We start from the raw sequence: 20,631 nt of genomic DNA, 5'->3' as shown, positions 1-20,631 counted from the left end.
AATGATAAAGGACCAAAGACAAAGGAGTGGGGGGCCCCCGATATTTATGGCGGTCCTGACAGCAGTGGTGAAAGGCTGGAGACGTCGCAGGCCAAGCAGTGGCTTAAGTACATGCTGGGACACGTTACACAGATGTTATAGAGACAATATACAGCATCACGATATTACGCAGACACTGAAAACATTTTAATACATTTTATGCGTGTTTGGCTGTGCTGGGTCTTTGCTGTTATGCGGGCTTTCTCTAGCTGTGGCGACCGGGGGCGACCCTCTAGCTGCGGCGACCGGGGGCGACCCTCTAGCTGAGGCGACCGGGGCAACCCTCTAGCTGCAGTGCATGGGCTTCTCCCTCTGCCGTCTCCTTTTGTTTCCAAGCACCGTCTCCAGAGCGCGCCTGGGCTCAGTAGTTGCAGCGCCTGGGCTCGGCTGCCCTGTGGCATGTGGGGTCCCCCCGGGTCAAGGATCGAGCCCCGTGTCCCCTGCATTGGCAGGTGGAGTCTTATCACTGGACCACCAGGGAAGTCCACCACTGAAAATATTGACGTGAGTCTATACTTACTGGCATTTTAATCGTACTTTCCCAGGTTAGTCCTGCTTGGCCTACAGGTTATCGGGGGAAAGAACCTGTGTTCTGTGACCCTGTCTGAATGGAGGCACCCATCCGTCACGTGGGGTCGGTGCTCCAGAACAGATGTCCGGGAGGGGGGCCCCGAGTGGCGGCAGCCATGATTCCTGGGGTGAGCTGCAGGCTGTTTGACTTTCTCTGACGCTCTTTCCTGCAGTTTCGGTTTTTATAGTGAGTACATGTAACTTTTACAAAGCCAGTTAATGTTCTTAGGGGCTTCCCTGGTGGGCTATTGGTTAAGACTCCTCGCTTCCAATGCAGGAGTCATGGGTTTGATCTCTGGTCAAGGAACTAAGATCCCACAGGCCACATGGCAAGGCCAAAAAAATGAAGATAAATAAAATAGCAATAGGAATAATAAAGTAATTTTTTAAATGTTTTTGAAGGGTGGGGACTCTACATCCTTCCCCGGGTGCCTGTCCCTGTGCTCAAGCCCCTTTCAGCCCTGTTCCTCCCCATGGCTCACGGAGCGCTCCCAGGGCTGCTGCTGAACCCAGGTCTCCCCTAGGCAGTTTCCATCAGGCCTGAAGGTCAGAGGCCAGCACTGTGCCCCAGCAAGAAGGCGGCTGACTTGTGGAGTCTGGACCTCTATGGCTAAGTCTGTGTTATAACTGGAGATCCAAGATCCATTCTAGAGGGGGATTTGCCCAAGCATCTCGAGGTCTCTGCTTCAACCAGAGCCCTCCGCCTTTCCCCCACCAAGCCCTCTACAGCCCCGATACCCCACCGACATTACATAGTCATTCAGTCACTAAAGTATGAACAAATTGACTATATTTTCATTTGGCTTTTGGTTTCAGCCCCACTGCTTTAGAATAATGGCCCAAGCTATTAAGCTAACAGTTTGATTTACAAGCTCCTGTGCTCTGAATGCTGGGATCAGACTCCTCTCTTTGTGGAAGACTAACCCTGCCTCGGGTCTCCTGGGCCCCTGGCTCCCTAATAGAACAGAAGACAGCGAGGAAGGAAGAAAAAAAAAAAAAATCAGCAGTCAGCCAAGCAGTGACACCCAGAGATGCAGCTGATTAGTGGAAGCTGCTGAATCTAAGAAAAGGATTTTCTTCCCCACCTTTAAGCTCTCTTACAAATCATAGCAGGCTGGAAGGTTAACTCTCTGTTAAAGCCCCAGAGTGGCCTCTCAGCCCGTTCACCCCGCAGCCACCCTCTTTCCAGAGGGCCCTCGCGGTTCAAATAAAGATGGACTGTTCTCCCAACAGGCGTCTCCAGCCCCGAAGTCACTCCTCCCGGACCCAGGAAGGGCAGACTCCAGGTGGGCCGGCCCTCCCTGAGGCCCCTGCACCATGAATGTATTTTAAGAACCTGCCTCACTGTCACGTTGGAATAAGAATCATCTCAGGGTCCCGTGTAGGGCAGTGAGAGCAGGGATGGAACATGTCACACGCGGGGAAACGGGGCAGGGGAAGAATGATTCAGAGGCCCTGATGCTCTTGACATGTCTTCCCTAAAAACAGTTTCCAACCCCGCCTCCATCATAAATCAGATCAGTATGCGGGAAGGCTGACTCGCGGAAGGAATAAAGGCAGGGGCTTAATTGGTTTTACATAATCCGGCACCTCGGAGAGGCAGAATTTTCAGGCACCTGCTCACGAGGTGACACTGCTGCTCAAATCCCGGTGAGCTGGAGCTCTGAGAATGCGGACAAGAGGAAAAGGGGGGCCGGGTGAGGTGGGGGCCGGCTAGAGGAGACAGAGGCAAAATTTCTGGTGCTGCTGGAGGAATCTCGAAGTCTGGGGGCGCCCGGGTCATGGAGAGAGATGGCAGGCATCGTAGGGGAGGTGGGAGCTGGCACGTGTACCAAAACAGCCCTGCAACCTGGGGACTCCTCCCCCCCCCACCCCAGCCCGGCTGTCCCTGTAATCTTTCCATCACCCAGGAATTTGCAATTTAACCAGGAGGCACTTCCGCCCTCCCCCACTGGGTGGCCAAAATATTGAGTTGGCCAAAAAGTTCGTTCAGGTTTTTCCGTAAGATGGTTGCCATTTCGTGTTGAAAATCAACTGGAAAATAGACTAAGACCAGCCTGTTTTGACATCAGGTATATATGTCTAATCTCTGGAGATGGCTGGAATCGCTTGTTGAGTTTTGGGAGTTGATGAGACTTTCCAGGTCCCTGGTTTCTTCTTCCAGCTCATCCCCAAGAGAATTCATCCTCCGTGATGTAAAGAGAATCTCCCTGGGCTTGAGAAGGCATTCAGGTTAATATCTGCCCCCTCTGGAAGGACTCCTTCCCCGTCTCCCACGAATCCCTCGTTTCCACACGTCCCCACTTTTCAGCTTCTGTCACTCGGCACCGAGGCTGCGGGCGTGACGGGGGTCCTAGCCGCCTGGCATGTGGCCAGCAGGAGGGTCTCGCAGATAAACAACATCAAATCACCTACTCAGATAATTCGGGGTTCATTCAAACTGAGGTTTGTCCACAGTGCAGGCAGGATGAATGCAGAGGCTGGTATCCTCACATCCACGAGCCGCAAGCAAAAAACACAGCCTCTCTGGTCTCCCTGGGAGATGCCAAGTTCATGTTCATCAGAGAATACAACGTGTTGGGGAAGAAGGGACACAATGGCAATGTTTTCTCTGGCCTCTTCCCTTCCTCTGCTCAAAGGGATCCTGAGAGATGATGCCTTCGCGGTGCAGACAACGTGGGTAGTTTGACCAAAGTCCACTGGCTGGCGGCGCAGAGGGAAGGACATCCAAGAAGACGGGGTTCCCAGAGGACAGCAGGAAGCCCACACCAGCAGTTCACACATCTCAAGAGCTGCTGAGGGGCTCCCCCGCATGCTCTGAAGGACAGTCTCGTGTTGTGTCAATGCTCACAACAACCCTCCGTGACAGGGATAAGTCACACCATTTCAGAGATGGGAAACCAAAGCTTGGAGGCTTCAGGGGCCACTGTTAAAAAGTGGCAGGTGGTGGCCGAGCCCTCTGGCCCACTGCCTCCGGGCCTCAGGCCCTGGAAGGGCTGATAAATACTAAGGACCTGCAACTGAGGTCAGGGACCAGTGGGGGCCAAATGCAGGACCTGGGAATGAAAGTGAAGGGTAGTCAGGAGCTCAGGTGTTTATAGGTGTCCAGAGGGTCATGGCCAGCCCTGCTCTGGCTGATTGAAGCCCTCCCAATAAACAAAACTTCCCACTGCCCTGATAGCCTTTAGACCTTGACAACCCCCCTGAGCATTTTTTAAATTGCAGCTTGGCCCCAAGGCTAAAGAGGAAAGAGCCCATTGATCGGGGGTTCAAGCTTGCTGTGTCAAATGATGCAAGGCAGAGACAGAGCCCAGCAGCAGGGCTGAGCCCAGGGGCCTGGAAACGCTGGTGCTCCAGAACCCAGCCCGCCTCTGCATCTGCCTCTGCAAAGTGGGGATCACAACAGAATCAAACGCAATTGTGCATGTAAAGCACGTGGCGGGGGCCTGGCCAGGGCAAGGTCATGGAGCAGTAGCATCTCTGGGTTGGACAGAGCTTTGCCATCTGCTCTTCTAGAAGAACAGTTCTCAAACTTGGCTGTGCCTGGAGTCCTCCGAGAGGTTTAAAATGCAGGTTCCAGGCGCCGCCCCCCCCCCGGGGCCCCCAATCCAGTGGGTCTGGGGTAGCTGCCAAGCCTGCATTTTCAGTAAGTAGCTCCCCAGCTCCCTGGGTCAATGTCATCTCCTCCTACACAGATACATTCAAAGCGCATATTTACCAAGTCAGGCAGTGCCCTTTCATATGTTTGACATAAAGCAGGCCAGGGGTTCAAAAGGAACGTCCCATTGGAGGCAGGCTGTTGTCTGTTAAATAGCCGTAAGGTTTATGAATGTTTGTCTTTTATTTTTTATTTTTTGGTGATGTTGCACAGTATATAGGATCTTAGTTCCCTGACCAGAGATCAAACCTGTGCTCCCTGCAGTGGAAGCATGAATCCTAACCACTGGACCTCCAGGGAAGTCCCTGGATGTCTGACTTAATCTGCTCAGACCACTACTACAAAAATACTGTAGGCTGGGTGGCTTAAGCAATGGATATTTATTTCTGGAGGCTGGAAGTTGGAAATCAAGGGGTCAGCATGGACAGGATCTGATGAGCCTCTCTTCCTGGCTTATGGACAGCCACCTTCTCACTGTGACCTCACACAGCAAAGAGTGAGAAAGCAAGCACTGTGGTGTCTCTTCCTAAAAGGGTGCTAATCCCATCATGGGGGTTCCACCCTCATGACTTCATGTAAACCTAACCACTCCCAAAGGCCCCATCTCCAAATACCATCACCCTGTGGGGCAGGACTTCACAACATGCATTTTAGAGGGACCCAATTCAGTCCACAACAGCTTCTTTCTCAAGTTCATTTGAAGTTCTGCCCACTTCTACCTCCTTCCACCTTCCACCTCCAGGTTGTATTTCTCCTTTTGGAACCCCATGGAGCCACCTGCTTCCCCTTCTAAATAATAGCCCTGCAAATACCTGAAGTAAGATACTGTTTTGTCACTGATCGCTGATGACCTGGTTCTGGATTGTTCCTCCAGGCAGAGTTCCGAATGTTGGAGGGTGAGACCCTGTGTTGCAGGAACCGTGGGTCACCTGAATGCCATGATGTCTGCCACTCAGCTTACATTCTCTACTTTTGTCCACCGTCACAGAGGATTTGTCAACTGGAACTGCCTTTCTACATATTTCTGAACAAAACTATGTGTACAAATGAAGAAAATAAAACCCCCTTCTCCTTAGAGGTTTAGCTGAAGGAGATGGAGAAGACCTTTAAGGATGTTTGAATCTCAGAGGCGTTTCTAAGGACTCTGTTGCCTTATCTCAGGCTCCTAGCCCATCCATCCATCAGTCCAACAATCCATCCATCAGTCCAATCATCCATCCATCCATCCATCCAACCATCCATCCATCCTTCTGTCCATCCAGTAATCCAGCCAGGATTTGTTGAATGTCCACAGGGCACCCCTAACAGTCAAGTAAGGTCTCCTGTCCATTGACATTTCCCAGGAACATGTCTGGAATATGGCATCAACCTCCTTGCTGTCTAGTTGACGACCCTTAACTCTAATATTCCTATTTGTGACTTGACAGGATCAGCCTCCTCAACCACAGAGTCTGTTCCTCCTTAAAAGATACTGGAAGAATCTTCCTGCTTATTACTCTAAAAAAAGAAAAGGGGAAAGACAACACCAAGCCTCACCACAGTGTACCCCACCCCAGTGAGCCACGGACACCACACATCTGAGTATGTCCCCAGCTTCCCTGGCAGCAACACAGGAGTTGTTCAACAGCCAATATGAATAAGCGAGAAGACGCTGACGGGCACTGCACGGACAGCTCAGCAAAGGACTTAATTTGCAACCGAGCACAAAATCAAAGAGTCTGTCAACCGAGGAACCGTGCGCCTGGATAACCACCTTGCCGCTACCTGGGAAAGCACTGTCAGGTAAATTTCCAGAGAAAGTAATTAAGGAATCCCCATTGCCTAAACTCAGCAGCAAAATCGGAAGCTCTGGAATTCGACGCTCGCCAGGGATGTGGTGTCTCCTCCCAGCTTGATCCTTAATCACGATGAACAGTAGAAGTTTATGAAGAGATGGGCGGGTGCGGCTCCCCGCTCGCCCTCGGGAAGATGCTCTCCAGCCCCGCGTGGTCTGCTTGTGTTGTCTTGGCAGGGAAGCAGCAGGCAGCAAATGAGATCCCTGCTTGCAGGGTGGGGGTGGGGGGGTGAGATTAATACACAAATATATAGCCCTCTCTGAGATCTGGCAGGCCCCAATTAATATTTATCAAGTACCCACAGCATGCACAATACTGAGTATCCACATGGAAAACAGTCCCGGGTGTCGGGGAGTCTACCCTCTGACTCAAAAAGCTACAAGCGAATAGATGCTCGGTGTGCTTGGAAGCCCCTACCCTGATAGGAGGACCCACTGGGAGTTGAGGTTAGTATTTGCAGCCAGCGGCCTCCTCTTTCTGAGACGATGAGCAGTTCTCAACCAGGCATCCTCAACACCGCGGCCTCCATGAGGTGAGCACCCGGGTCTCCGGAGCCTGCCCTGTTCACAAAGGTTCTCCATCAGCACGTAGCCTCCTCCCCTAACTCCCTCCTTCGCTTGAGTTTAAAACAAAAGAAGTCAATTAAAGTAAAAGCAATTCCGCTGCCCACTGCAGATTAGAGCCCCGCCGTGACCATCCGCGTCCTGACAGGTCTGGGGTGGGCGGGTGAAACTGTCCAGCTGGGATAGCCCTTCACCCCTGCAGGCTAACCCCCCTCCAGCCAGACGCCTCTGGGCCACCTCCCAGAAGAAGAGCGCCAAGCAGACGCCCATCATCTGAGCTCTGAAAAGGCAAGGGGAGACCCCCCCACCGCCACTTCCTGGCAGCTCTGCTTGTCACGGTGCTTGCTGACAACCCCATTGAAAACAGCCCTCGCCGCCACTGTGAAGCCTCGTTCCGTCTCCCATTCAGCCCTTCCTCAGACAGTTTTTGAAAGGCGAAAAGTCTGGAAAAAGCTCGCTCCCCCCCCCCGCCAGACCCATCACCGAGGGAGAGGGGCGGCAGCTTGGGGGAGCAGGGCTACTGAGCAGCCTCACCTGGCCCCACGGTGCACCGCCTCCAATTAAATCAAAATGGTTTGTTTTTAATGGTCTTTTACACTGACAAGTGGGCGATCATTTTGGGCCCACGAGCTGTCAGGGAACTGAGGCAAATCCTCCGTTGATAATGCCCAATGCTTCCAATTAGGAGCCGGGGCCGCTCCCGGCGTCCTAACGATTCCCCAGCCGCCCCCCAGGCCCCTTTGGCGCGGGCTTTTTCTTCTTCCTCCGCCGCTGCAAATTACTGACACAAAACGGAAAGGCCCCGCGTTTCCTCCGCCACGCCAGGCCCAGACCCTGTTGGGCTTAATGAGCCGATGGAAGTTCCGTGGCTCCGGCGCTAAATTCTTTTCTTGTTTGACAGCTGCTCGGCTAAGGCCAGTGTTGACCTTATAAAAGATTTAGTGTTTCTCATTATTTTCTGTCAAGCTTCACAAGTGATGGCTCTGCGGTTATCATTTGCATCCTGGGGTGTGCGTGTGTGTGTGTGCATGCGTGCGTGTGTGTGTGTGTGTGTGTGTGTGTGTGTGTGTGTGTGTGTGTGTGTAGGGGGCTCCGGTGGGGATGGGGGAAAGGGGCTTTCTCTGCCCGAGTTGCATTTGACTCCCACACACCAGCTCCCGGCCTGACACCCTTCTCCTGGGTTCTTTCAAAGAGAAGGCAGGAAGCAGAGCCCACATGACCGGACAGTTGGGTGGCTTCCAGGCCTCCCGGATGGAGCCTCCGCAGAGGCACCTCGAGGCTGGCGGACTCCCAGAGCCTGCGGGCGCTGGCCCGGCCCGTGATGGACGTGCCGGACAAAAGGACCGGCTGGGGCAGACGTGGTGCTGAGGACAGTTCGGAGCCACACTCAAGGCTTTATCGCCGGGAACTTACTCTACTTACAGGTGCCGTGGAAAGCCACGACCAGCACGATTCTGGCCTCTGCTCTGCATCCTAAATGAAGGTTTAATGGTTTTGAAAAGCAGAAGCAATTTCTCTAAGCGGCACGTATCACTGTCCCCTGTGGGATGTGCCCTGTGGGATGACTATGGAGCATGTGTTAGTCCTTATTTGTCTCCTGCACCTACGCCCAAGAAAGGCGGGAGGCCCACTCCATAAATAACAAGACTCTGGGGAGTCCATGCTGGCTCCTTCGTCGCTTCCTGCTGGTCCCTCCGTCTCCTCTCTTTCATTCTCCGTGCTCTCCCCTCCTGCTAACCTACCCACTGGCCATCCCAGATGAGGGTGCCCCAAGGTCGCCTCGAGAGGGAGAGACAGTTCAGGGCAGGCGAACACATGGATGTCTTCTCCCGGGGCTTCTGAGTCTTTGTGCCTCCTTCTTGTTACCATGGGAGACTCTGTTTTGATCTCTTAGAGCAAATCCACGGCGCACTTTCCCTCCCATGCCCACGGCAGACCTTGCTAATCAATCATTGAACACTTTTTCAGGAGCGTCTATTTAGCCTGAGAATATTTTATGACCGGACGTGGCCACATCATGATGGGAAGTGCTGCCTACTTGCCATCCCTTAGAGGGGCCATTTAAATACACTGCCACGCTACCACATAGGGGAAACTTGAGGATGTTAGTTGAATGAAAGAAGCTGATCATCAAAGACCACATACTATATGACTTGATCATTAGGGAATGTCCAGAATGGGCAAATCCCTAGAGACAAAGAGTAGATTAGTTGTTGCCAGGGGCTGGAGGGAGGGAAACGGGGTGCAATTCCTAGGGGTCCAAGGTTTCTTCCGGGGATTATGAAAATATTCTAAACTTACATTGTGCTGGTGGTTGCACAGCCCTACGAATATACTAAAAATCATGGATGCATACGCTTCTTTAGGAGAAAACTTTATTTTTTTTTATTTAAAAGTTTTTTAATTTTATTTTTATTTTATATTTGAGTATAATTGATTTACAAGGTCATGTTAGTTTCAGGTGAACAGCAAAGATTTGTATACTTTGGGTGAATTTTATGGTGTATGAATTATATCTCAATTGTTGTTGTTGTTTAGTCACTAAGTTATGTCCAGCTCTTTGCAACCCCATAGACTGTAGCCCACCAGGGTCCTCTGTCCATGGGATTTCCCAGGCAAGAATACTGGAGTGAGTTGCCATCCCTTCTCCAGGGGATCTTCCTGATCCAGGGATCGAAGCTGCGTCTCTGCATCTCCTGTATTGCAGGTGGATTCTTTACTGCTGAGCCACTAGGGAAGCCCTAATATCTCAATAAAGCTATTTTAAAAATTGGGGAAAAGTAGGCGTGCTGCAATTCATGGGGTCGCACAGAGTAGGACACGACTGAGCGACTGAACTGAACTGAGCCCACTAGAGTCAGATGAGTGCTCATCGTCCAGACACCACAGGGTGATAATGGGGCCCCAAGAAATGGCCTCAGATGAGAGAGTGCCTGGTGTGTCCTCAGCCTCCCTGATGAGATACTGTGACTCTCACTTTTGTTGTTGTTGTCGTTCAGTTGCTCAGTCGTGTCTGACTCCTTGTGACCCTGGACTGTAGCCCACCAGACTCCTCTGTCCATGGGATTCTCCAGGTGAGACCTCACTGGAGTGAGTTGCCACGCCCTTCTCCAGGGGATCTTCTCCTGGAGTTTGCTCAAATTTATGTCCATTGAGTTGGTGATGCTATCTAACCATCTCATCCTCTGCCACCCCCTTCTCCTTTTGCCTTCAGTCTTTCCCAGCATCAGGGTCTTTCCCAATGACTCGACTCTTTGCATCAGGTGGCTATAAGTATTGGAGCTTCACTTACCTGGAGCCTATTAAACTTAGACACTGAAGGAGCAAAGATGGGCACCAACCCAGGGTTTTTCAGAAAATTCAAACACCTCGCTTTGGGATTACCCTATGATTTATCTACCAGCATCTGGCAAACAGATTCACTGTTCAATTTTGATCTCAACTGCTGCTGACTAGCCTTAGCTAATCCTTGGGAATGATCTAGAGATTTTGTTTGGCTTCTGGAAATAGCAAATCCATTCTCCTGCTCAAAGGCAAATGCATGACTGTCTTTTCTTCTGCCCCAGTGAGTCTCAAGAACTTCACAGTCAGTGGAGCAGAAACCTGGTTCCTGGGTCCGGCTCTGCCATGTAGTAGCTGGGTCTCCTTGAGCCAGTGTCTTAACCATCCTGAGAATCAGTCTCCTCTGTTGCCAGTGAAGATGCCCTGTCCCGACTCCTCACCCCCTCCCCTCTTCACCTAACACGGTCCCCCGTGGTCCCACGTTAGATCTTGTGGGCAGGCAGGAAGTTTGTTTTCTAAGCCCAGGTTTGGCTGTTCTCTGAGAACACAGCACGTGTCAGCAGGGCGGGTCAGGCCCTGTGTCCTTGCTCCATCTATTTTTGGACCACAGAGAAATTAGAGCTGTAGTAGAATAACAATTTAGGGGACCAGATGTCTCAGGAGAGACTACCGCCCTTGTTAATTACGCTGCAGACCTGCTCCATCAGAGCCCAGGACCCACCGCGTCCGCCAGCGACATCCTGCATGGATTTGTGTTCTACGGGGCCTCTGACCTCCAGCTGCCCGAGCTTGACAGAAATTACTGACCTGGGACTGATCCATAATTTTCAAGTACCTCTCATTAGAGGAGACAGCCTCTCAATCTTTTAAAGCGAAATCTCTCTCCCAGTCACCTGAGTGGCTGTCACTTGAAAAAAAAAAAACTAAACTAAAATCTCTATAGCTGTCATTTTTTTTTTTTTTTTTTTTAGTTCTTGGGGAGATTTTTTTTTTTTTCTGTTAACTCGGCTATTTTTTTCTCAGATTCTACCTGGACTTCTCAGCTCCCAGACTGGGCACGGGAGGTTTTAGTGCCCAGTTGGGGAATCGTGTGGCTCATGAGAGGGGGTTGGGAAAGCAACCTGGCGCTGCTGCCCCTTTTAGGAGGATGTGTCAGGGTGGGGGAGATTGTGGGAAAACTGCTCAGTTTGTGAACTTGACAGTGGTGGGTGGGTTCCTCCCACGGGGGCTCAAGCCAAAGTCACACACCACTGGTAATGACCCTGGAGACCGGACTCAGCATTCAAATGGAATCCAACACAAATCGCCAAAAAATAAGTCTCTAAATTGTGGGTGTGTGGAGGGAGAAACTTCTGGCCCTAAGTCGCTTCTCCAAAATGCAGTTTGAAAATCATCCCTAGTGTTTTCATCTTAAAAAGACAAAAAGGGAACAGATAAAACCGAAGCTCTCTCTGCTTCCCTGCCCTCCCCTCTCCCTCCCAGACGTGATGCTGGGCATGACTTCTGGGCATATTCTTTCCTCCAATTTCTTTCTGTTTAACTAGATTCATGCACAGGCTTGAACAACACACGGGATCATTTTGTAGGTTTAAAAATTATCATATAAATGGCATCATGCTTTTGTTCCTTTCTTTCTTAGTTGCATCTTAGTTGCAGCATGTGAGATCTAGTTCCCCAATCAGGGATAGAACCTGGGCCCCCTTCACTGGGAGCGTGGAGTCTTAGCCACTGGACCACCAGGGAAGTCATTATACTTTGTTTAATAGTTAGCACGACTATAAGCAAATGAGCAGTTGTGTGATTATATTTTTATTGCTAGTTTCCTGGCTCTATGATAGCAGAGGCTTTCTGAATTCTCCCTGACTCCTGGTACCTAGCATAGCACATGGCACACAGTGGGTACTCAGTAACTATTCAGTAAGAGAAATAGTGAGCACGAAGATGAAGGGGCAACGGTCACACCTCATCCCCTAATCCAGGTCACATGGGCACCTTCTCTGTAACGGCACCAGTTTATTTCACATAGTGATTTTCTGTCCAAAGTGGATCCGACTTTTCACACAAGCATAAGAACTCAACAAACACCAAAGGGTCTGATTCGCACGGATCACTTTGGCACCAAAGAAATTAAATTAGAAAATCAGTCACAAACGTAACCAACGAAATTGCCTGGAAATGTAAAACTCTATTTATAAATAACTTCAGGATGAAAGAAGAAATCCAAATGAAATTTGATGGAGAGTAGATGAAAAGAGAATCAAACAAAAACAGATATTCTCAAAACTTGTGAGATGAGATAAAAGAAAATTTAGAGGGAAAATAGTTGCCAAAGCTATGTTATATAAATGTTAATATTAGGGGAAAAAAGAAAGATTAAAAGGCAATTACAGCGAAGCAGACAACTCTAGATGCTGGAAACGGAACAACAGAGAGACTTCAAAGAGGGGAACCACAAGGTCAAGAGCAAAATTAACGACTGTCAGAGGCACAATTAAAGGTATCAATCAGAGGAAAAGTTGACTCATTGTCAGTAGATCAGAAAAGCACAGACGCTTTCAAATGAATTGGGAAATGGGATCCAGGAATCCAGATCCCCTGGGGCAGAGTGGGGACCACAGTGACAGGGGCAGGGACCTCAGGAAATGGTGATGGAGTGGCTGCTGGTGTCAGCTCTGCCCAGGACCACGGGGACCCCTGAGAGAATCACTTCCCACCTCTGTGCCTTGGGTTTTCCCTCTGTATAATGGGAGAGTTGGAGATACTGATCTCTGAGGTCTCTTCCAACCCTAGGTTTAGGGGAATCTTTTATTCCAATGTAGTTGCAGAGAGGCGAAGGGTATCATCCAGGCAGGGGATTGCGGTCCCTACAAATCTTTTTTTTAAGGTTTGACAATGATAATTGCTCACCTCCCTTGCCTTGTCTCTGTGTCCCCCAGCCACACTCACTGGCTTTCATTCTCTCCCATTGGGCCACATGTGCTCAGGGTTTGGGCTGGTCCCTCTCATCTAGAACATCTTTGCCTTCCTCTTCCCCTGGATAGCTCCCTCATCCTCTCTAGAAAGACCTTCCTGCCCCCAGATGGACTTAGAATTCCCCAGTCCACAGTGCTACTAAATTGCCATTAAATGATGACACATATAGTGCGTTTAGCAGCCGCCTCTTGTGCCATCTCGCAGGGTCCGTGTGGGTTGGCCTGATTCACCAGCACATCCCCGGGTTGTACTATGTAGTGCAGGCGCCCGGTCCTTATTTGGGCAACGTATTGAGATGCTCCCCATTCAAACAGGACCAGTGCCTCTGCCAACGTGCCCATCCTGCTCCCAGCGCTGCTGGCAGGCCAGTGGCGCTTGCCTCTTATTTACCTGCATTGACCTGAGAGCGACTCAGCTCCATTCAGCAGAGCTGTCTCCTGCCAAAGCCGTTACAGTTTCTTAGCTCCAGGCAGAGACAGACCACAGATGGCTTAATTTAGAAGCATCTCCGAAGGAATTCTTTGCTCCACGGCTCTTCATCCTTTGACTCCGGGGGTCTGTGGGGTCGTGACCATGCGCTCTTGAGGCCTGACTTGTAATTAGGACCCTCATCTCTGGAGGAGCTGCTATTTTAGGAGGAGAGAGCGCGCAGGCGGGCGGGATGGGAGCCACACGGTTTCCAGCAGGGCCTTTCACTTGATTCATTTCCTGGGCATTTGTTAAGAGAGTGGAGTTTCTCGGTGAGGATCTGGGGCCGGGAGGATCCCACGGCTCTGGGGCTCTGTGAGACTGGGGCGAGTGACCTAACCTTCTGGGGCCCCTGGTTCCCCATCTGTAGGATGCAGACAACATTGGATGCTCTGAGGCTTGTGTTAAATAAGTACACTGCACCTGGCAAACAGCAGGTCTGTAACCAAAACAGCCCTGGGCCCAGTCCCAGTCGCTGGTCTCCAGGGCACATTCTGCAGAGGGGCACTCGCTCCTCGGTGCTCTGAGAGCCGAAACGCCCCTCTCAGTGGATTGCCGTGTTCTGCTTCGGGAGCTGGGGACTTCATGGGTACAGAATAGGCCCCTTCTCTTTCCTTTCTGTCTCATGGACTCCCCTGGTGGCTCAGACAGTAAAGAATCTGCCCGCAATGCGGGAGACCTGGGTTCGATCCCTGGGTCGGGGAGATCCCCTGAAAAAGGGAATGACAACCCACTCCAGTATTCTTACCTAGAGAATTCCATGGACAGAGGAGCCTGGTGGGTTACAGTCCATAGGGTTGCAAAGTGTCAGATATGACTGAGTGACTTTCACTTCTCTTTCTAAAGAACAGTCCCGTGAAGGCCAGGAAGTAAGCTTTTGCTTGCGTGAGCTCTCTGCAGAGTCCCCCAGCCCCAGCCTCTAAGCATCTCCTTTGATTTTCACCTTCTCCCTCTGCTGACACCATTTCCCCTGCTGTATTCCCCTGCCAGCCCTCTCATCCCAATCCTCCCAGGCCATAGTCAAGTCCCACCTGGCCTGAGAAGCCCTCCCTGACCACCTGAAGACAGGTGGATTTTGCCCACTTCCTTCCTTCACTCATTCACTCATTTGTTCAGTCTTTTCAACTTTGTCTCAATACGTCCTGAATGCCAGACCCCATACCAGGCACTGGGGGTTGTCGAGGAACAGGGCAGGTGCAGACCCCACCTTACAGGGCTCTGGGGCTGGACCCTCACCTGTGCTCCCCTGGATCCCTCCCGTGGAAGACTGAACTCATCCCTCCCGTGAGTGACTTAACTGAGAAAGTCCAGCAGGAGTGGGAATCCATCAACAGCTGGGACCACGTGCTAAATGCCTGCCTCCTCCCTGTCAGCCCAGTGCTGCTGAGAACATAGTAGGTGTCAGAGTGTGTTGTCAGTCACTGGGGTGAACCTCTTGTGCCCCCAAACACCCCTGTAGAAAACCAGGGGGACATGGAACCAGGAACACCAAAGCACAAAGGGTGTGGTACTTCACTGTCCTTGGCACATAGGTGCTTAATAAATACTTAGATGGATGCATGAATGAAAATTTCTTCCTTGATAAAGTTTCCAAGGAAGAAAAAAGGAAACTTCCCCTGGGCTTCTCTTTTGTTTGCGTGCTGATGTTAACCTGATTACCTCTAAGCTGAGCAGCCCCTAGGACCTGGATCCCCCTGCCATCTACTCAGGAGACGAGAGTTCTGAGCCTCCTGCCACTCCCACGACACACAATCAGCATCACCCACTGTCAGCACCACCCACGATCAGCATCACCCACCATCAGCACCACCCACCATCAGCACCGCCCCCCATCAGCACCGCCCCCCATCAGCATCACCCACCATCAGCACCACCCACCATCAGCACTGCCCACCATCAGCATCACCCACCATCAGCACCGCCCACCATCAGCACTGCCCACCATCAGCATCACCCACCATCAGTATCACCCACCATCAGCACCGCCCACCATCAGCATCACGCTCCATCAGTCACTGGTGGCTCCCGGAGTTCCCGAGCTCTGGCCTCATCACTCCAGTCTACGGCTCTGTCTTCGCATGGACTTCCCCTCTCCCTGTGTCTTCTGTCTCTTACAAGGATGCCTGTCATTGGATTCAGAGCCCACCTAAATACTCGGGATAATTCTCATCTCGAGATCTGTAATTATATCTACAAAGCCCCCTTTCACAAATAATGGTCACAGTCACAGGTCCCGGGGTTAGAATGTGGATGTGTCTTTTGCCGGGAGGTCACCATTCAGTCCTTTACGAGAGCCAGAGGGATGCATGGACTTGCAGAGCTGTGCTTCCCAGTGAGGAATGGCTGGCGCCTGGCCCCCCAGGTCAGGACTGTTGCCGCTCTGGGTGCCACAGATGACCATGGAGGTCAGCTCGGCATCTGCATCGGCTGGGGTGCCCAGGAGGTCTTACTGGAGCATCTCTAGCTGCCTTCTGGGAAACACGAGTGTCAGGAGACACATGTCACTATATAAAAGCCCTTGTCCCATGCCAGAGGGGACACAGGATGGACCCTGGAAAAGGCCTTTTCTTTGTGGCTACTTCCGTCCTGCATGAAGTATTGGACCTTCTCTCTTCTCAATACTTTCCACGAGGCCACTTGGCAAGTTTTCTGAAACTGGACCGAGCCGAGAACAGCATTGTGGTGTGTCATGTAGACACTGCTATATTTAAAATGGACAACCAACAAAGACCTATTGTATAGCCCAAAGTATAAAAGACTGTGGTGTGATTGATGGAAATCAATTGACCCCCAGCCCTTGATACTGGGCCTGAGTGGCCTTCGGTGACTGAGGGAAGGGCCCACCTAGGGGGACTCAGAGCTTTGGGCCTGGGCTTGGACCCTGCCCAGGGAACAACCCTGATGCAAGTCCAAGAAACTGGAGGCCTGGGGCTGGAGCTGAGACAGCTCCCGGAAATGCCGCCACAAGGGTCCATGGAGGGACTGGGGAAGCGTGTCCATGTATTTCCTGCACTGTTTTGTGCCTTAGGACTTGTGGGCATATATTTTCCCAGAGGAGTGGGTCATGGCTTTCTGCAGAGGCTCCAGAGGGCCCACACCCCCCAGAGAATGAGGGATGCAGATTTACGTCCTGGAGTGGCTAACTCAATCTACTCATCACCGTTTGATATGTATATATTTTTTACCAGTTTCTAATAAGTTTTTGTAGCCCCCTTTGGACATAGCCAGAGCGGCAGCCATGGCAGAATATTCTAGAAGGAATCCAGAACCTAGTACCCAGGGGTTCGTGGGTGGGGGAATGGGTGCTAAGGCAAAGCTTCTCTGTCCCTGATTCCCTTTGGGGCTGGCCCTAGACCGACTCTGCTCTGGGCCTCAGTTTCCTCACCTATAAAATGAATGCAGTGGAGTCAGATCCCGTTGGGCCCTGCATGCACCCTGACTCACCGTCTCCCTGGACCTGAGGTGTGGGTCACACCCACCCTAACCTGTGACCGGGACATTGGACTTGGGGGAGCTGACGGGGTCCGCAGGGAGGCAGCAGACGCAGGCCCCAGGGCCCCAGGAGGTCGCGTCGGTTCACACCCATGTTCTCTGCTGCCAGGAAACCATCCCTGGGCCTCGGGATCTGGTTAAAGTCATGAGCTCCCCCCGGGGGTGGGGGTCCCCAGGCCACAGTGAGTCCTGACGGGGACCAGAGTGTGGGACACAGAGCACGGACGTTCCCTGCAGGTTCCTCCCCGCCTTCCCTCTGCGTCTGTGCCTGCTAAGTTGCTCCAGTTGTGTCCAGCATTTTGCGACCCCATGAACTGTAGCCCATCAGACTCCTCTGTCCATGGGATTCTCCAGGCAAGAACACTGGCGTGGGTTGCCACGCTCTCCTCCAGGGGATCTTCCCGACCAAGGGATAAAACTCGTGATTCTTCTGTCTCCTGCCTTGTCGGGCGGGTTCTTTACCACTAGAGCCACCTGGGAAGGCCCGCCTTCCCACGATTTCCTTTTAATTCTTCATCCTCTCTCTGTTTCTCTTTTCTCTCACCTTTTATCACTAGACGGCTGCCTGCAGCTCTGTGGTCTTAGCTAACCCCTGCAGGGAGCGGGGCCCTTGGCCTGGCTCTTGACCAGAGCCTGTGGCCATGCTGGCCATGTGGGTCCCACCTTATCCTGAAGTCACGGCAGAGCCTTCAGCTGCTCCAGCGGACCCCTCGTCTGGGCCACCACTCCGGGGTGGGTCGAGTCCATCTCTTTGTGCTCTTCGCAGCCCCCAACCACTGCACAGACTCTCATGAAGCAGCTGTGTGACCATCACCCACGTCTTTTCCCTGCCCAGGAAGAGTGAGTCCCCCTTGTTCACCGCAGGACCCAGTGCCTGGCACAGAGCTGTGCTCAGTGACTGACACGCGTGGCCTGAATGAGTGAATGAATGAACGGATGCAGGACTAAACAAGCAAGCCTGCATGAACCCTTTCTACCCTGTGCCTCCCCTAGAAAAGAAGTGCCACTGGGGGGGAATTCTCATACATTTGGAGGTGGTGCAGCAGACCTAGGAGACCCAGGAGACAGAAGGGGTTTCCACTCATCACCACTTCTTGAGAGGCAAGGACAGGCCAAAATACTGACTGCACAACAATTTAACGGCAGAGGCCCCCACACCTTGGGTCTGGCTCTGGTTCTGGCCCAACTGTCAGCCGCGGGAATGGGGGCGGGGGTCAGATGGCCCTACAGTGATGGACAGAGCCCCAACTGTGCCTGGAGGCCCCCCTTGGAGAGAGTGGCTTGTTTGGGGTTTTAATGGTGGAGAATCAGCTTTGAAGGATGATGCTGGCTGAGAGGTCCCACTGCCTGGTGACCGCCATCATCGGCAGGTGATATTTATCAAGTGCACGTCGTCCTGGCAACAAGCGAGACAGAAGGAAAAAGCGGGCACCGGGCAGCTCTGCTCTGACGCCCCCCCCGTCCTACGGGGGGTCACCCCCCACTTCACCCTGGAACACCAGGACAGCACTTTCCCTTCACTTGGTTCCCTCTGACAGCGATCTTCGTTATCAAAGATGGAAGGAAGGGGCGTCCCCGGGGGAGCTCTGGAGCACTCGTGCCCGCTAACCGGCTCTCCCTCTGTCCACAGGTAGGCCCCCATCTCTCGACCTTCCCCACCGAGGCCGATCGCCAGAGAGCCTTCAAAGCCCACCGGGAAGAGTGTGCCGTGCGCCAGGGGACCCTGAGGATGGGCAACTACACCCATCCCTAAAGCCTGTCTGATGCGATAGAAAATTCTCTGAAGGACTCGCCTGCCTTGCCCCAACTCACACAAAACACTCCCCCATCGCTCTGCGGGTTCTGCCTCGGCCAGGACCTCGGATTTGGGTCTTAGATGACTTGTTTTTGCTAAGAGCCCCCATTTAGAGTTAGCCACACTCGCTCCCCTTAGCCCCAGCAACCCCTCACTTAGGGACTCTCCTCCTCCAGCAGGACCCTACCTCGCTTCTCAAGCCCCAGCCTGATAAGAGAAACTCAAGTTTCAAGGCAGATTTTATAGGCTCCAGACTAAGGCTCTGTCCTCAAGTATTAAAAACAACCCATGTATTTGCTGTAGAAAGTGTGACAGTATCATTAGCTTTGAAAGCCCTCATTTCGTATTCCAAACATGAGTTTTAATTTCTCTTTTTGGGATGCCTGATGTCTCTCCATGGCAGTACTATCTCTCCGGGACCCCTGACAGCAGGAAGAGCCCAGGCTCCTTACTTGGAGTGGGCCCTCATCTCTTCAGGGCTAAGACACCTCCACCCACACTGACCTGGGAAGGTCACCCCTCCCACCTCCTGAAAGACAATGCACTCCAGGGCTGAAAGCACCCAGGCTGGGGCCCTTTGTACCTCCATCTTTCTGCAGGTCCTCTGGTTTCTCCCCACAAATTAGATACCAATCTGCTTTAAATTAAAAGAGGTATTTGTCGTCCTCCTCTTGTGCCTTTATTTGAAAGCCGGTAAATCAGTGTGAGAATCAGCCTCAGACTCTCCAAGGGCCATGACTTTCTCCACGACATGTCGACCAGCGCCTATAAAAAGTCAGGCAAACTCTCAAGTTTTAAAATCCCCTGACGGGTCTGAGGGTTCTCAGCATTGACCTTCAGCTTGGATCTCTCCCCAGAATCCCACACTCATTTATCCAGCGGCGACCTCCCGCCCCCCGCCCCGCGCCAGGTGTCTCCACTCAAGCATCGGCCATTTATCTCAAGCCAACACAGCCAAGACAGAATTCTGGATTTTTTTTTCCCCCACCAAACTTGCTTCTCCCTCCGTTTTCCCCATGTCATACTTGAGACCACCCAGAGGCTAAAGACAAAAACCGTCATGACTCCATTTCCTTCACTCTCACATCCAATCCATCAACAAGCCTGCCAGCGTTACTGCCAAAAACAGCCTGATTCATCTCTGGGTCCCCATCATCTGTCTGGAGAATTGCATCAGATTCCTGCTTCTCCCCACAATCCCTTCTCCACAGTTTGTCACCTGCCCACCCCTTCTTGTCATTTAGATCTTAGGTCAAAACCCAAGTCCCCCCACCCCCCTCAGGCAGTTCCCTGGTGGCCTCGTGGTTAGGATTCCCGGCTTTCACTGCTGGGGCCCAGGTTCAATCCCTGGTCGGGGACCCCACGAGACCCCACGAGACATATGACGCAGCCAAAAATAAAATAAAATCAGGAATTAGTTTAAAATACAAAACAGAGTAAGATGTCCCTATGGGAATTCCCTGATAGTCCAGTGGTTAGGACTCAGGTCCAGGTTCAATCCCTGGTCAGGGAACTAAAGATTCTGTAAGTTGCGTGGTGTGGACAAAAAAAAAAAAAAGATATGAACAAATCTCCCACTCAAAAGGCCTTCCCTGGAGTGTGTGTGTGTCCGACTCTTCGTGACCCTTTGGACTGCAACCCCCCAGGCTCCTCTATCCACGGGGGTTCTTCAGGCAAGAATACTGGACTAGGTTGCCATGCCCTCCTCCAGGCGGTCTTCCCAACCCAGCGACAGAACCCAGGTCTCCTGCATCGCAGGTGGATTCTTTACTGTCTGAGCCACCAGGGGTAGCCCCCAGTTAAACCCACACCAACCTATTTTATTCTCAGCAAAACGATGAGCCCTTATTCACTGCCTGTCTCCTCCTCTAGAAGGGAAGTGGCCCTGGATCAGATGTCTAAGATCTCAGGGTGCAGAGCTAGGGGCCTGTGGAATGCCCGATGGCATGAACATCC

General features: G+C 52.0%; 1 protein-coding gene across 4 annotated transcripts in view; it reads left to right on the top strand.

Annotated features, from left to right (window-relative positions):
* CFAP77 (cilia and flagella associated protein 77) overlaps positions 1-19,340 on the top strand; it is a 149,290-nt gene extending 129,950 nt beyond the window's left edge. For 2 of the 4 annotated variants that reach the window (XM_081590814.1, XM_081590810.1), the window contains one exon: positions 18,511-19,340. In XM_081590814.1, the coding sequence (XP_081446940.1) occupies positions 18,511-18,633 (123 nt within the window). In that variant the 3' untranslated portion in view covers positions 18,634-19,340. Of the gene's footprint in view, positions 1-5,141; positions 5,779-18,510 lie in introns of those variants that run through there. The other 2 variants (XM_081590811.1, XM_081590807.1) reach the window with 2 other exon arrangements.
* The last annotated feature ends 1,291 nt before the right edge of the window (positions 19,341-20,631 follow it).

The sequence above is a fragment of the Giraffa tippelskirchi genome, chromosome 4 (assembly GCF_054371585.1).
Source record: "Giraffa tippelskirchi isolate mGirTip1 chromosome 4, T2T-mGirTip1v1.2.pri, whole genome shotgun sequence".
Taxonomy (NCBI): domain Eukaryota; kingdom Metazoa; phylum Chordata; class Mammalia; order Artiodactyla; family Giraffidae; genus Giraffa; species Giraffa tippelskirchi.
This window is presented reverse-complemented; position numbering and strand designations above follow the sequence as displayed.